Source organism: Suncus etruscus, chromosome 3 (genome assembly GCF_024139225.1).
Source record: "Suncus etruscus isolate mSunEtr1 chromosome 3, mSunEtr1.pri.cur, whole genome shotgun sequence".
Taxonomy (NCBI): Eukaryota; Metazoa; Chordata; class Mammalia; order Eulipotyphla; family Soricidae; genus Suncus; species Suncus etruscus.
The window spans coordinates 48,192,818-48,207,950 of record NC_064850.1 but is presented as its reverse complement, the minus strand read 5'-3'; the positions used below and the strand labels follow the sequence as shown (position 1 = coordinate 48,207,950).

At 41.1% G+C, this 15,133-nt stretch overlaps 1 protein-coding gene and 1 long non-coding RNA gene across 9 annotated transcripts in view; both read left to right on the top strand.

Annotated features, from left to right (window-relative positions):
* Positions 1–15,133, top strand: part of LOC126003365 (uncharacterized) — a 1,166,220-nt gene that overhangs the window by 770,485 nt on the left and 380,602 nt on the right. The gene's annotated exons all lie outside the window — the stretch shown is intronic.
* ESRRG (estrogen related receptor gamma) overlaps positions 1–15,133 on the top strand; it is a 530,543-nt gene that overhangs the window by 342,570 nt on the left and 172,840 nt on the right. For 4 of the 8 annotated variants that reach the window (XM_049769525.1, XM_049769523.1, XM_049769524.1 and 1 more), the window contains exon 3: positions 3,149–3,229. The exons of the other annotated variants lie outside the window; for them this stretch is intronic. In XM_049769525.1, the coding sequence (XP_049625482.1) occupies positions 3,219–3,229 (11 nt within the window). In that variant the 5' untranslated portion in view covers positions 3,149–3,218. The remainder of the gene's footprint in view (positions 1–3,148; positions 3,230–15,133) is intronic. 8 annotated transcript variants of the gene reach the window in all.

The following is a 15,133-nucleotide window of genomic DNA, read 5'->3' as shown; positions in this document are numbered from 1 at the left end:
CAGTGCCTCATCAGGAAAATTCTGAAGAGAGCAAGAAGCAGATTTTTTTCTTGCTTGTGTTTCTACTTGAATTCTTCCTCCCACTCGCACTGAAATCTGGCCAGTTTGTGTTGTTCCTGCCCATGTATGGAATATGGGTGATGCTTTTCTGTTGCCTTTATGGTTCTTCCCATGTAATCAGCAGCTTGGTGATGAACAAGCACTTTGCAGGGGGCAAGAGAGGCTCCAGAGGGAGATAAGACATTTCTTTCATTCAATCAGTAGGCTACTGAGTAATAAGTGTTTGATAAGATGCCCGAGCTTGTTTTTTTTTCTTTTTTTTTTTTTTTCTTTTTCACTCCATCCTCCTTCTTGTGTTTGGGAATAAGAATGATTCCTGAATTTGAAAGAAATAGACAGATTGGGGAGAGAGAGAGAGAGAGAGAGAGAGAGAGAGAGAGAGAGAGAGAGAGAGAGAGAGAGAGAACTCACAGAGCTCTTACCTTGCATCCTGCCCATCCTAGTTCCATCCCTTACACCACCCAGGGGCTCCAGCACACCACTAGAAGTGATTCTAGGAGTAAACCTTGAGGACAGCTGGGTATAACTCAACCTTTTTTCCCAAAGAAAGAAGATGAAAGATTAACTGTCCCGGATACACATTAGTTTGTGGGCCAACAGAGGCTCCAGAGGCGTGGGTTGGGCCTGGCAGCTGTTGAGTCTGAGACATTTGTTACTGATTCTTGCACCAGTAAGATCAAAAGCCCAGGTCATTTGGGCAACCCAGCCAAGTTTGCCAGGATGCCCACATGAACACCAGAGCTTTTGACAGGGAGTAACTTTTCTCCAATGGTGGCAAGACAGGTTGATCCAGATTCTCTGCTCATGTTCATGATGGTGATTCTCAAATATGGGTAAACAGTTGGAGGATTTACTTCTACCCTCATTTACCAGGAAAATGAATTGTCCAATGAATTGTTGCCCCCATGGACACTGAAAGCAGGTTCTCAACTCTGCCTAGGCAAGTCTCTTTTATATAACTTAACAGGGCTGCATTCTTAGCACAGGGATTTTGATTTTCTACTTAATATCCCACATTGTACTTTGGGGAAAAATGATCTTGATCTTCTCAACATAGAAACTCCTTGTGCACGTAGAAACTCCTTGGAAAAGGCTGGTGATTGTAGTCACTTCAAGCTTAGCTCTCAACAACTAGCATTGCCTTCCCCACAGAGATGCTGAATGAAGGAGATCATTTGGGAAAGCAATGTGAGCAAATCAGTGAAAGGCAGGATGCATGCTTAAATGTGTAAACAGACAAAAAAAAAAAAGCAAAAAACCAGCAAATAGCAAGGACTGATATTTATTTTTTTTCTAAATATCCTGGGTTATAGGGGTGGGGGCAATAATTCAAAACTAGAATCTGATTTATTTTCAGATTTTATTATTCTGGATAAAAATGATATTGGTCCAACAAATTTAGCATAATCTCTCTTTGTGTAATAATGCTTTGAGCTCTTCCAAGATTTGTGTGCCTATTTTCTCTCATGTTTCAACATTCCTAGACCTTAGAAAGGATAGGCATTAATTGGTCTCGTTAATTATCAGATAACAGATACAGTGAGTTCCATGATAGATATTAATTAAACATATTGACAATAATAGCCACGAGTTGACCTGAAATTTCTGCTAATACCTAGCTCCCATTTTTTATGCTATGAAATGAAGTCAGGGCTTCCTAGTTGAAAGGTTTTAATTCTATACCAATTAAATAATAATGATAATATTATCTCTTTCATGATATAAATAACCCAGTAATTTCTAAGTTGCTCAGCAATTTTGACTTTTCAACTCTATTATTCATTTTTTCTCACTCCTCATAGAAGGCGTAAGCTACTTTTTCTCATTAATTGTTGTCATCTTGCTGTCTTGGGCTCATCAGAGATACAATTTCTGATGGATACTGAGTATCCAGGTGTTTAAGAAACTGAGAGTATTGAAAAACAAAAGCCATAGCTATTAATATTAGTCCAGTGTTCTGAAGAATCATTCTTAGATCTCTGTGTAGTGCAGAGTACCAAGTTTAGACACAGAATATTCAAGTTCCATTTCTGTCTCTAAATCCACAGTCCCTTCTCTTCCTCTGTAAAATGAAGTCAAAGATAAATGCCTTTTCGGCTGTCTTTGTGGGACCTATAAAATCATATCAGTATTTCTTAGGAACATTATCTTGAGAATTCGGTCTATTCTTGAGGAGTAGCAGAGTCAATGCTGTGATCTTTAAGAGCATGATGAGCAGGTCTTAGAGTCAGAGGTGGTGTATAAAGTCATGGCATTGAGGCTGTAATCTAGAGATAGGAACCCATGTGATCAGGCTTATAACAAATGACAACAGTGAAAAATCAGGATGCCTCCAGTTGCGGTTCACGTGTTCATTCAACAAATACCCATTGAAATGAAAAGGAATGAAATTGCTCCCAGGCATTTCAGATAACTAGTGCTAAAGACATAAAGCCAAAGAAGCTGAATCCCAGATTTTCAAAGTAAATATTGCTTATTTCAAAACTTGGTGCTTGAAACACTCATGAGATGGTACAGGGAGAAAGGCATTTTGCCTTGCATGGGCCTGACTCACTTTTGGTTCCCAGAACTTTATCTGGCCCCCTGAGCACTGTTTTGTGTGACTGCAACCTGTCCCTCACAAATGAATAACCCATAAGCTTTAATTTTGAGATTGTTGCAGACTTGCCTGCGATTGGTTTGTCATAATCAAGTATGGCTCGACCACCAAGTAATCATTTGTTTTGTGTTTCACTTTCTTCTAAACTGCACATTGTGCAGACACTTTAAGCTTGATGAGTTCTTATGTATATTTATGTGTCACTGCCAGTACAGATAGGTATCTTGATGATGCTTATATTTTCTTTCCTTTTCTTCATCTGACTTTACATCTCACTTACCATCTGTCTTCCAGCTGGAGGAGCATCCCAGCTGAGCTCTGCCCCTTGCTAATGTGTTTCTGCATCTTAGGCCATTTTCTTCCCACCACCTCATCCTTCACTCTCTGGGCCTCTCCTTTGCTCTTCAAGTTCTGGCTTATCCTCCTCAACCTAAAATGGTCTTTTTTCTTTTCTCTCTTGCTTACTGCTGGTCCTGGAATTCTATGCAGATGATTGGAAGTTTTATTCTCATGCAAGTCACGCTGTACTTTGCTTTTACTGATTCAGCAACTGACATCTATGGAGACCAGGTCAGTTCTCCAATGGTGAACTGGTACCTCATTTTCTGTTTTCCTTTTGGGTGGGCACATCTGGTGGTACTCAGGGTTTACTCCTTGTTTTGTGCTCAGAAATCAGTTCTGGCAGGTTTGGGGGAACCATATGGATTTCCAGGGATATCAACTAAGTGTAAGGCAAATACCCTGCACCCTATCACTCCTACCACATCTGTTTATCTTTTAAAAAGGTTTTTTAACTTTGTGACAGAATTGATGTTGGAATATTGCACACCTGAAACTCAGCTATCAGTAACCTTGTAAATCATGTTCCACAATTGCAAAAGGATAAAAGAAAAAGAGAATACATACACAGCCCTCTATAATGATAGTAAACAGAATGACGCATAGAAATAGACTAATGGAATTCTGGGCACACCAAGAAGAGGTAGAGGGTGAGAAAAAAAGCTTGTTGAACTGGTGAAGTTTTACCAAGGAAGAGTCACTAGTTAGACAAGAGAAGAGGGAAGGAGTTTGAAGCCAAAGAAAAGGCCCTTCTGATCAGCATGAAGACAGGTGAACACTGGTGCTGATTGGGAAAAAGGTTTGAAATGATCTTGGAAAAGACAGGATCTTTGGCTTTGGCAAAGGTCTTGGCTGTCAGCTTGTAAGCATGTGTGGAATCATTGTAGGGACAGATTGTCAACTTAAGAGGGTTGGTCTGCAGGGAAATGCCAGGTATGTTCATCTCAGAGTTCTCTTTTCAGGAACACACCAATGAGAGGTATAATCCTTAAATTATGGCTAAGTGCTCTCCCCCCACCCCATGGGCAAAGAAAAAAACATTAAAGAAGAGATAAAATGTGCTGGGAAGTATTAGGACTGACTGAGCTAAGGAGCCCAGTTTCTGCTTTGCCTGTTTGTCCCCAGAAGCCACATGCGGCCCGGAGCTAAAGATGCCTCCAGGTGTTGTGCCAAACCTTCATTCCCCCAGAAAGATAAAATATGGTCAATGATTCATTTCCTTTCCTGCTCAGGATACTTATTTCTGCTTGAGAAACAGCTAATACATTGGTGATAAAAAAAACATTTTACTTCACTAATTTAAAAATAATCTGTATCAGTTATGATCCATGGTCGGTTTCATTGAAGTCAGGCCTAGTTTTACAACTATTGTATATATTGTACTACTGCAGTTCAGTCCCTCATACTTTTTAATTTGTCAAAGTGGAATTTTTTAAGAGTCAGATTCTTCTCTTTGTCTTCTTTTCATTTCTTAAAATCAAAAATTTTTTTTTTTGCTAACGACCTCCAACATTTCTGGCTCATAAGTTACTCATGGCAAGGGTCGGGATCACATGGGGTGCCAAGGACCAACCCTGGTTTGACTGACCATATATAAGGTCTTATCCACTGTGCCATCTCTCCAACCCTCCATCTTGTTTAAGGCATCTTGAATTACTTACTGTGGCCTGTTTATTTCATGTTGTCACTACATTGCCTGCTTGCTGAAGCCACCCCCCCTCCATTTATGGGGGAAAGAAAATTTGGGATAAAAATCAGGTAAGCTTTCTTCCAAAATAAGCACAAGAATATATGAGATTATTTGTGTTTAAAGTGATCATAGATTTTCTTTGTTTGGGGATCACACCTGGTGGTACTCAGAGACTAATCCATACACAGGACTTGAGGTCCCTTCTGGCCATTCTTAGAGGACCATGTAACCCCAGGGATTGAGCTAGCTTCCCACATGGGAAACCTGCACTCTAGACTTTGGACCACCCACTTGGCCCAGTGACCCATATTTTTTCAAATTTTAAGAGTGTACTATAACAATTTAGTACTCAAGTCATTAGAATGAGATTCAATATTATTTTAATCATCCGAGGCCAGAGCAGTGAGAAAAGCGGCAAAGCATCTGCTTTGCCCACACTAGCCTAGGACAGGCCACGGTTCAATCCCTCAGCAACCCATGTGGTCCCCCAAGCCAGGAGCAATTTCAGAGCCCATAACCAGGAGTAACTCCTGAGTGTCACCGGGTGTGGCTCCAAAACACCAAACAAACAAAAAGATTATTCTAATCTTCTGATTTATTCCTTGCCTTGCTTATAAATTTGGAAACTGACTTATTTATGAATTTATGAAGAACAAATTTGATGAAACCCTGAATTCAGATTCTATTCTCTCTCCTAGTCTGGCTACTCTTAAATACTTTGTCTCTTTTACTTCCTGGTGCCATGGGTATAAATGAAAGATCAAACTAGGCATAGCTGAAGAATATTCTAGATCTAATGGTTTGAAATCTGATTGTATGAGCAAGCAGTAGATGCGTCTGCTTATTTCAAGTCATGATGTCTTGAGCTTTATGTGTGAATTTCTCTTCTCCGTTCAATTTAATTGAGATAAGACATGCACGCAACTCTTTGCAGTGTACACTTAGCCAAGTCTGAACAAACGTGATCCAGAAAGCACACAGGAATGCCGGCATCCTTGGGTCCCCTCTGGCTAATCCGAATGCCTTGCTCCAGAGGCTGCTGACAATTTCTATTCTTACATGTAGGTTTTGCCACTTTTAGAAAGTCACACAAACACAATCTGAGACTCTGTGCTTCCATGGATCACTGTATTTGGACCTGACTCCCAAGGATAACATAGCTAATGAGCCATATTGTTGCATTGACCACAGTTTGTATCTTCTTTATTGTCTATTCCAATGCCATATGTCATTCATTTCACAGGGTTATTTTTGTTTTTGTTTTGTTTTGGAATAAGGGATAATTCGTCTTTAGCTGAGGGCTAAATAAACTCTAATCTGGAGCTGGTGGGTAAAGTGCTTTGCTTTCATATGAATAAGCTGGATTTGATCCTGGATACCACATATGGTCCCCTGAGCATCCCTGGAGGGGGGGGGGGGAGTAATTCCTGAGTCCAGAGCCAGGAGTAAGCTCTGATCATAGTGTGGTCCCCAAATAAACAAAAACTCTGTATACACAACTTCTTACAAAGACTCATTTTCTTTCTTCACAAACATCTTGGGGTCTCAATGCCCACCTCCACCCCCAGATCTGCCCCACAAACAGTTTTACTTTTGGTAATTACCAGCACTGAATGTTTGTTTCTTTTGTATAACATCCACATTAGAATTTGGGCATTTTCATTCCTTCTTTTGAGAGCAAAGAATAAAAATGGCTTTTTAATTTACACCTGTTATAGGACCTCTAAAAATTCCATAATGCAAATCATTAAATAGAATTTAGGCATAGTGAAACTAGTCTCTTCCTTAATGAACAATAAAAACTTTCACAATGTTGACTCATGTTTACGTATCTTTGTGTCTTTGTGGTCTTTGACTACTTACTTGTATTCCTGACACACATTAACATTTTGTTTGTTTGTTTTGGCCACACCCGTTTGACTCTCAGGGTTTCTCCTGGCTATGCATTCAGAAATCACCCCTGGCTTGTGGGTACCATATGGGACTCGGAGGATCAAGTCCCTATCCGTCCTAGGCTAGCACTTGCAAGACAGATGCCTTACCTCTAGCGCCACCTCTTTGGCCACACACATTAACATTTTCATAGCTGATGAATATGTAACATCTTCATGCATTCCTATATTTATTCCAGTTTCAAATCTTGTGCTTTTTCACACTTTTTACCACTTATGGATTTTGTTTTGTTTTGTTTTTTGGGGCCACACCCGGTGATGCTCAGTGGTTTCTCCTGGCTATGTGCTCAGAAATCACTCCTGGCTTGGAGGACCATATGGGATGCTGGGAAATCAAACCTCGGTCCGTCCTAGGTTAGCCACATGCAAGGCAAACACCTTACTGCTTGCGCAACCTCTCCAGCCCCTCCACTTATGGATTTTGAACCACACATGGAGGTGCTCAGGGCATACTCCTGGCTCTGTTCTCAGGGAACAGTTCTAGCAGGGCTTGGAGGGAATATATGGGTTGCTGGGAATTGAACCCAGGTGAGAAGTATGGAAGCCATGTGTCCTACCAACTATACTATTTCTCCACCAACAGTTGATCTTCTTAACAGCGTCCCATAATACTAAAAAAAACAATCATTAATTGTGACTAACATTTGAAAATATCTGTATGCTGACTTAATCTGAAGATTCAGTAAAGACAGACTATTTTCTGAAGGTTTAAACTTTCTGTCACTGATTGATGATGTGAAAAGAGTTAAGATTTTGCCACTCCAGCTACAAGGCTTACAAGGTCAAGTCTTGTGTTCAGAAATGTGCTCCTGGGTGCTTTTTCCTCTTATAGCTACCAAAAGGGAATGAGGAAGCTCACACCTCCCTGCCATGTTTTAGGCTGCTCAAGAGCAAGACTTCTTCCATGTTTATAGGAACTATGGCTGGTGGCCAGCTTAGTGAATTTGGATTCCTAAACTCTGCCAGCCTATCACCAAACAGATTGTGTTACCTCGTGTGCATTCTGTGTGCTGCTGGCTCTTCCTTGCAGGGTCACCACCCTCCTCGTGAGCCATGAAATGCATGTTCCAGGGCCTTGTATCTGGAATGCAGCAAGACCTGTGGACTTGGACTTTAGTGTAATTGTCAGTGTGTTGACTAGTAGGGAGGAGATAGGAGGTAGTCCCCCAACTGTCTGAGCTGAGAGATGAGGGGTTCAGATGAGGGATGTCTACCCTCACACAGCACTGCCTTTACATACTATATGGTTTCCCTTGTCCCTTCCTCTTTCAGAATATACACATCACTCTTATGTTTCCTTAACGAAAATACGATTTCAGGCTTTCTTCTTGGGAAAACCATGACCAAATGATTTTCTAGCCCGTTCAGAGTGACTAAACTTGACAACAATTGTGTTGGGTGACAACCTGTGTTTTCCTGTCCCCACTAGCTGCCCTTTCTTTCATGCCCATATAGAAACAATTTCTCTCTGGCCTGAGAACAAATTCTTTGACCAGGAATAAATTTTTATAGCAAAGAGCCTTTAAACACTTTTAGTCTATAATATTCAATTTCTCACACACCAAGATCTAAAGCCCTTCTGGGTATTTTTCCCCTTCTTTTTTTTTTTTTTTTTTTTTTTTTTGGTGGTAGTGGTGGAGGTTTGTGTTCCTCGGGGTTCAGGGGAAGAATTAGTATTATGAAACTAAACCAGATTAAGGGGAGATGCGAATGAGATTTAGTAACAGATGGCGCTGTGGAAATTAAAGGTTCCTTGCGAATGGGAGCGACAGCCGCTTGCTTGTGTCCCGCATCCCTCCCGTTCGTCCACACGCTTGATGGACGGGTATAAATCACAACCATCCCGTCTTGACAGCCAATTTCATGAATTTGATCTGCTTAAAGACATGGATGATTCTGCTCTGCACACCTCAGTCTGCATTGATTTCTTCCCTCACTTCCCTAGATCGCAGTTAGGAATGCATACACTTACCTGTTTCCCATGAATGAAATTTTTCTTAATTACCGTTTGAGCTCTTTAAGTCTTAATTGCTTTGCCATTCAGCCAGAATTCTCTCCCTGATCTCAGATGGAGTCTGCTCACTCGGCACTTGCTTTTGCTGTCCTGAAAGCTGCTTTTCATTGTTCAAAGGTGCCCAAGTGGTTGTCGCCAATCGCCTGCCTGCAGACCCATGTCATTCTCTTTTTCAGGAATAAAGCTTTTTGGGGTGACAAAGTGAACAATTCAGAACCATTTTTGTAGAGTGGTTAGAAGCAGACATCCAAATGGCAATTAGCATAACAAAAGAGCAGGACCTTGTGCATGATAGCATTCCCCCCATGACACCCACCTTTTGGTTAATAAGCCCAGCAGAAATTTAGTTCCAATCCATCCCACCCAGGAAAAAAACAAATCACCACCACCAAGAAAGATGTGGTCCAACCAGTTTTACTCTTGTGGCCTGTGAGTGACCTCAGAAATCAGAATGAACGAGCTACATCCACGTCAACTATCAGACAGGGCCAAAGGACCGGCTTGTTGGGAGTGAGGTACACAGCAAGATCTGCAGAGGGATTTGAAGGTTTGTGTATGTACGTGGCCACGTGGGAATGGGGGCATCCAGACTGATCAAGGAAAAGAAAATAGAGAAGCGGGTGGGGTGCCCGGTGGAAGCCTCTAGAAAGGAAGCCAAGACTCTCTGAGTGAGTCGCTAACAGTTGGTAGAAATGAAGCTTCCTACTGACAGTGAAATCAAATGTAGTAACAGCTCCCGGGCACCCTGCAGCTCTGCACCAGCGTGGCAGCTCACACAGGGACAAACACTCACTTAAACCCTGATTGCGGGGAATTGCCCTTTCTTTCAGCACCGCCCACCCAAAATGCAACAAGCCAGAGGAGAAGCATTTGGAGACTCCAGGCCTTTTGGCAGTTCCTGAAAATGACCCCTCTAGTGATTGTGGTCACTGCAGTGCTTGGCTATGTGGCAAGTTGTGTATACACACACACACACACACACACACACACACACACACACACTCAGGCACATGGGCACAGAGAAGGAAGTTTGCAGAGCATGTTTTTATTTGCACTGTTGGCTCTCAGCTCTGATCTGACTCAGTGGTCAGTCACTGTGCATTTTGAATAATCTAGAACTTATTTTTCCTTTGGGCATCCCCTGTGGTCTTGGGGGTCACTAGGCTATACTAGTTGTGCTCAGAAGACCATATGGTACCAGGGAATCAAATTTGAGACCCTATATAGTGCATATCAGGTAGCTTCTTTCCTATTTTGAACTATCACGCCAACTCTCTGTGATGGTTTTACTTTTTTTTTAAATAATAATATTATTTTTAAATAACAAAAGTTGCTTTAGATAGCAGGCCCGGAAATGTTATTCCTTCAGGAAGGAGTAAACCAGTTCTCAGAGCTCCTCTCTCTACCACATGCTTCAAAAGATGTGAGAATGTGGGGGTATTCTGAGAAAGGCTCAGAGAAGGGCCAGCTGGTTAGCTTTGGGATAAACTTTGTGACTAAATTTTATTTTTCAGAATTGTGGTTCTTTATTTGGGGGGGGGGCGGTGCTCAGGGGTTACTCCTGGCTCTGCGCTCAGAAGTTGCTTTTGGCAGGCCTGGAGGACCATATGGGATGCCAGAATTCGAACGGGAGTCCATCCTGTGTTGGCTGCATACAAAGCAAATACCTTACTGCTGTGCTATTGCTCAGCCCCAAAATTGTGGCTCTTTCTCTGCATATTTGAGGAACTTCTGGATTGTGGAGACAGGCGTGAACATCCATGTATGGATGTGGCTCTTGGCTTCATTGGGGGCAGTCTGACTGCAAACTAATTCCCCCTTTTTAAATTCAATCTGTTTTGCCCTCAAACAAATCTTTTAGCATGTCCATATTTTAGATGTAGAACATGCACTTTTTTTTTTTTTTTGCCCAGGAAAAGGATGTTTGTGCTCTGGCTTTAGGCCCATAGATACTTGCATTTCTTTGAAGGAGGACAGAGGCAAAAGAATTAGTATTAACCATTAGCTCCTCCCCAACTACTCCCCTACTTGAGCTGAACAACACCTGATATCAGGAGACTAGAACCTCAGCACTGGGCTCATACATCATCCAGAACTGCTGCATTTGCATACAGATGTTAACTACTGCAGGCTAAACTATAAAGTTATAAGTAAGAAGGAATTTAACTGCTGTCCAGTAGGGGGGAATGTGCCTGTTATCTATGATTGTCCTGTGGCACTCTAGGAATGATTCCAGCAAACCTTTCATCCCAAACTGATTTTTTCTTATTGAAAAGATTTCTTTTTAAACCACCATAATCCACCTTGTTTCTGGTCTGTTTTAGGGTTTGGCTTCCTTTGAGTAAACTGATTTGCCTCCATATGGACAGCTGGTCATTTTTGCTTTTGCAAAAAATGTTTTCTTTATGAATAAAGGGGGATAACAGCCAATCCTGAAAACATCTTCATTTCCCATTCCAGGGTAGCAGAGATAAGAGGAAAGCCCAATTTCCCCAGCTTCTGCTTTCATTGACCTGGATTTGATTTGTGGATGTCATCACGGGCATCCACGTGGGGCCCAGGCATCCAGGCGCGATTGTCGTTTGGAAAGATCAGGGCCGAGCCTTTGCGCCAGTCCATGTCTGGTTATTTCTCACCGCCAGCCAGAATCCCTGAGCTGGTCTTCATTTAGCTGTCAGTCCCTCCTGTTGGGTCGGATTTTTCTCTTCACTTACTCCTTGATTTCTTGAAAGCAGAATTGTCTGAACACAAGCAAACTTTATTGATCTATATTTCTGTTTGAAGGAGCAGAGATTTGTAGGCATAGGAGACAATTTCTTTTCTCTGTAAAGCTTACCAGTGAGGAGGTCTGTGCCTGGCAAGGGAAATTGCTAAGACTGATGTGGTGTTATATTCAACATGCCCCTGAAGCTTCATGGGGATGTTTCACCTCTTTTTGTTGGTTTGTTTGTTTTGAAGCTCATCTAGCTGGTCTTGCCCACCTGCTGCTCTAGGTTGTGTCTGTCACTTTAGTAACTGTCCTCTGGACTTATGAGGTGAAGATGAGGATAGGGAAGGTAATTTTCAAGCCCTTCTAGTTTCAGCAGAGTTTGTTACTGGGGCAGTATTCTCAGAGCTTGGAGCTCAAAGGTGCTATGGCACAACCTGAGTTTCTTACTGGGCATGCTTGACCTTCTGCTATAACATCTAGAGTTGTGGCAAGACCAGATTTGTGCCGAGATAGTTCATCAAGCTGCATTAGGGCAAATATACACACTTGTTAAAACACTTAATTTGCCTCAATAATATTGATTACATGGCAGAAGTTTGTTTAAACGAAATGGTAGTTCCCCCTCCTATTACAGCTGGGGAATGCAATCTGTATAATAGCTAATAGCCATCATCAGTTAAATATCATGTTCGTTATAAAGTAATGTCATAAGAATTGATTTGGTCTTGGCACTGGAGGAGAGAGCGCTTTTCTTTCATTGCTGATGGAGATACTCAGCCGAGTTTTAAGCAGAAACGTGGTTCCTATAAACTGTGTGTATTTTATAGACTGAGAGTGACTCTATATTAGTTGAGTGCCCATTATATTAAAGGAAATGCTCCCACATTTAATTATGCAAACATCATGTATGCAATTACCCCACATTATTATGCATTTAACAGTTTTATTGATTTGCCAGTAGCTCACTTGACTATATTCAGAGCTATAAACAACGTTCTTACCCCTGATTGAAATAGGTCCAAGAAAACAAGCTCAGGGAAAATTACTAAGCGCCTCTTTATCTTATGGACTCCTTTGGTACAGAAATAGTCAACAGCCAGATGAATCAAGTCTCTGGATAACTCAGGCCTTCTCTTTTCCAAAGAATAGTATTCGCCACTAAGCATAACGACCATGTGGCGGTCCCCATTGAAGTTACTACTATCTCTTCCAAAAATGTCTGGTTAGCTTTACAGATGGACAGGAAGAAGGAGCAACCCACTGGTCTTTTTTATTTTCTTTCTTCCGTGCCACTTATATGATCTGCCAGTCCCTCAGCCCCTCACCCAACACAGGCTACCAGTCCTCTAAAGTCATTTGTCATCTCACAGGACCTTTGATACTGAAAATCAATATTCTCTACATCTCTTCCTTGGTTTTAAGTCTAAGATTACAAGTGGAGGTTCTGTAGATCTCTCATATTAGGTCTGTTGGGCTTGCCAGTTGTCCTGTTTCTTCAGACTTAGGATTTTTAAGATTTGAGATTTTAGAATCAATCCCATGTTTCACCAGCCTAAATGTCAGAATAAAGTTGAATGGTATGTTAGTACCATTGATTGCTTGCTACAATCCTAAAAAGCCAGTAATGATTTCAGGAGCTCTTTCTTGGTCATGGTATAACCATCAATGGTGAAGTGAGAGAGCTTTCAATTCACATTCAGTATGAGTCTGTTGTTTTAGGAAGCTCCTGCCCTCCCCCATTCAACTGAGCTCTCTCTCATGTCAACCACTCAAGCACCTGCCTGCTGGGAGCTGTTTGCTTATTCTTGTTCTTGATGGAGCATGTTGGAGAGAGTCTGTTAGACTAAATACACAACTTATTTGTTCAAAGACTGAAGAAGTCACCTCACTAAATCATTGGGATCCCAGCCTGCAGAAATAGATTCCATTAGTTGGGCCTTCACATTTATTAAAGATCGAAAATCACAGCTAAGTGCATGCGTGCCCATGAATCTCTTCAGAGCATATGGGCCCCGAATGGACAATTCTTTCTTTGCCATGAATGATCTTCCTGTTAGGTTAACCAGGCAGACCTTAAGATATTTCTTATTAAAAGGGAAAAAAATCCTTTCTATTCCTTCCTCAACTAAGCCAGTGTACTTTAATGCAATGATGATATGTTAGACCCGCAGTTGTCAAAGCACCGTATTACTGAGATGCCGTAATGACACCCTGTCTCTAGAAAGTAGTCATGTTTTCTCAAATCACACGTTGCACGCTTGATTTCTGACATGACACTTCATTCGCTCGCTCTTCCTTTCTTCCACATCCCCGCTGCCCTGACAATTGCAGCTGGTGCCCATTTTGTTCCTAAGTGATTCACATTTTGCCACTTTCCCAGCGTCCAATTAGTTGCAGCAGGGAAAAAAGAAAGAAGGAAAGAAAGCTCATTGGGATGTAGTTTGACTCCAACATCAGGCTGGCCAGACTGGGTACTCTGAGTGCTGCCTTTATTATGAAGGCTCTCCTAAAACTAGTGGAACAAAACGGAAACCCTGAAGAACTTTTCATTTTATTTGCTCAACAGGAATTCCAAGGCCTTTCATCTTTCCTCTCGATGCCAGAAGGCAAGGGACCTTCATTCATTCCTGTTTTGAATAAGTAGTGAGTCAGCAAAGGGAATTAGTTGCTTCTTTCCCAGCCCTGAAATCCAGATTCCTGGACAGAGCCAAGCCATTCACTCTCTTATCTCTCCACATTGGTTTTGCAAATTTCTGTTTTGCAGTGCATATAAATTATATTTATCAAAATATTCATATTGTTTATATATTGCTGCCTGTAAATTTGGGGATATGGAATTTGTAATGGCAACACTGATAATAAAGAGGATAAAGAATAAACCAGTCACTGATGCAGGGATATTTTTATTATTTAAAAAGCAAAATCCCTGACTTATAAGTTCCTCATAAGATTTTCTGGCACATGTTTCAGTAGAGAAATAAAGCAGCAAATAGAATCAGCTTTGTGGCACAATTCCAAAGATGAAATAACAGAATTGGTTAAGTAACAACTTACAGTTTGGTAACTGAATGATATATATACCTTGAGAGTGTTACTATTATTATACTAGTAGTAGTCAACAAAAAATGGCTTTTTAAGCTTATGTCACTTTTTGTGCAAAATAAAGGCCATCATGTATAAATGAGGATAATAATTCACACTAGTGGTTAGTCATGCAAGATCACCTATTTTTCTGCAGTCCAGAAGGAACCCCTCAAGACAGGCAAACTTAATAATTCTAGTATGAATTAGGAATGAGCTTTCTGATTATTTTCTTTCCACCTGTAGGAGGAACTTACACCAATACCATTCTCTATCCAAGCACACATTTGCACACAGTGAATGGCCTTTCACTTTGAAATTTTCCAGAACCTACTAAGTTTTGTTTGTCTGCAGTGGAGTATCCAACACCAAGGATGACTTTTATCCTGGCTGCCACCCTTGATCTGAAAAATTGTTTATTTTTGTTAAAGCTAAATGCTCAGAACTGAGTGTGATTGAAGCCAAAACTGCATCTGAAAAGCTTTTGGAAGCCCCGGACTCTGAATAGCAGTTACATCCCTCAAATTTCATCACTAGTGTCAAAACCAATTTTTTCTTTCTATCTAAATGGTTCTCTCTCCTTTTGCATCTTCAAGTATATGCAAGACTTTTGGAAATTTATTTGTGTAGGTCCTCATTTACCATTTCTCTTCAAATAATAAAATCAAAACAATCAGGCTATGGTTTT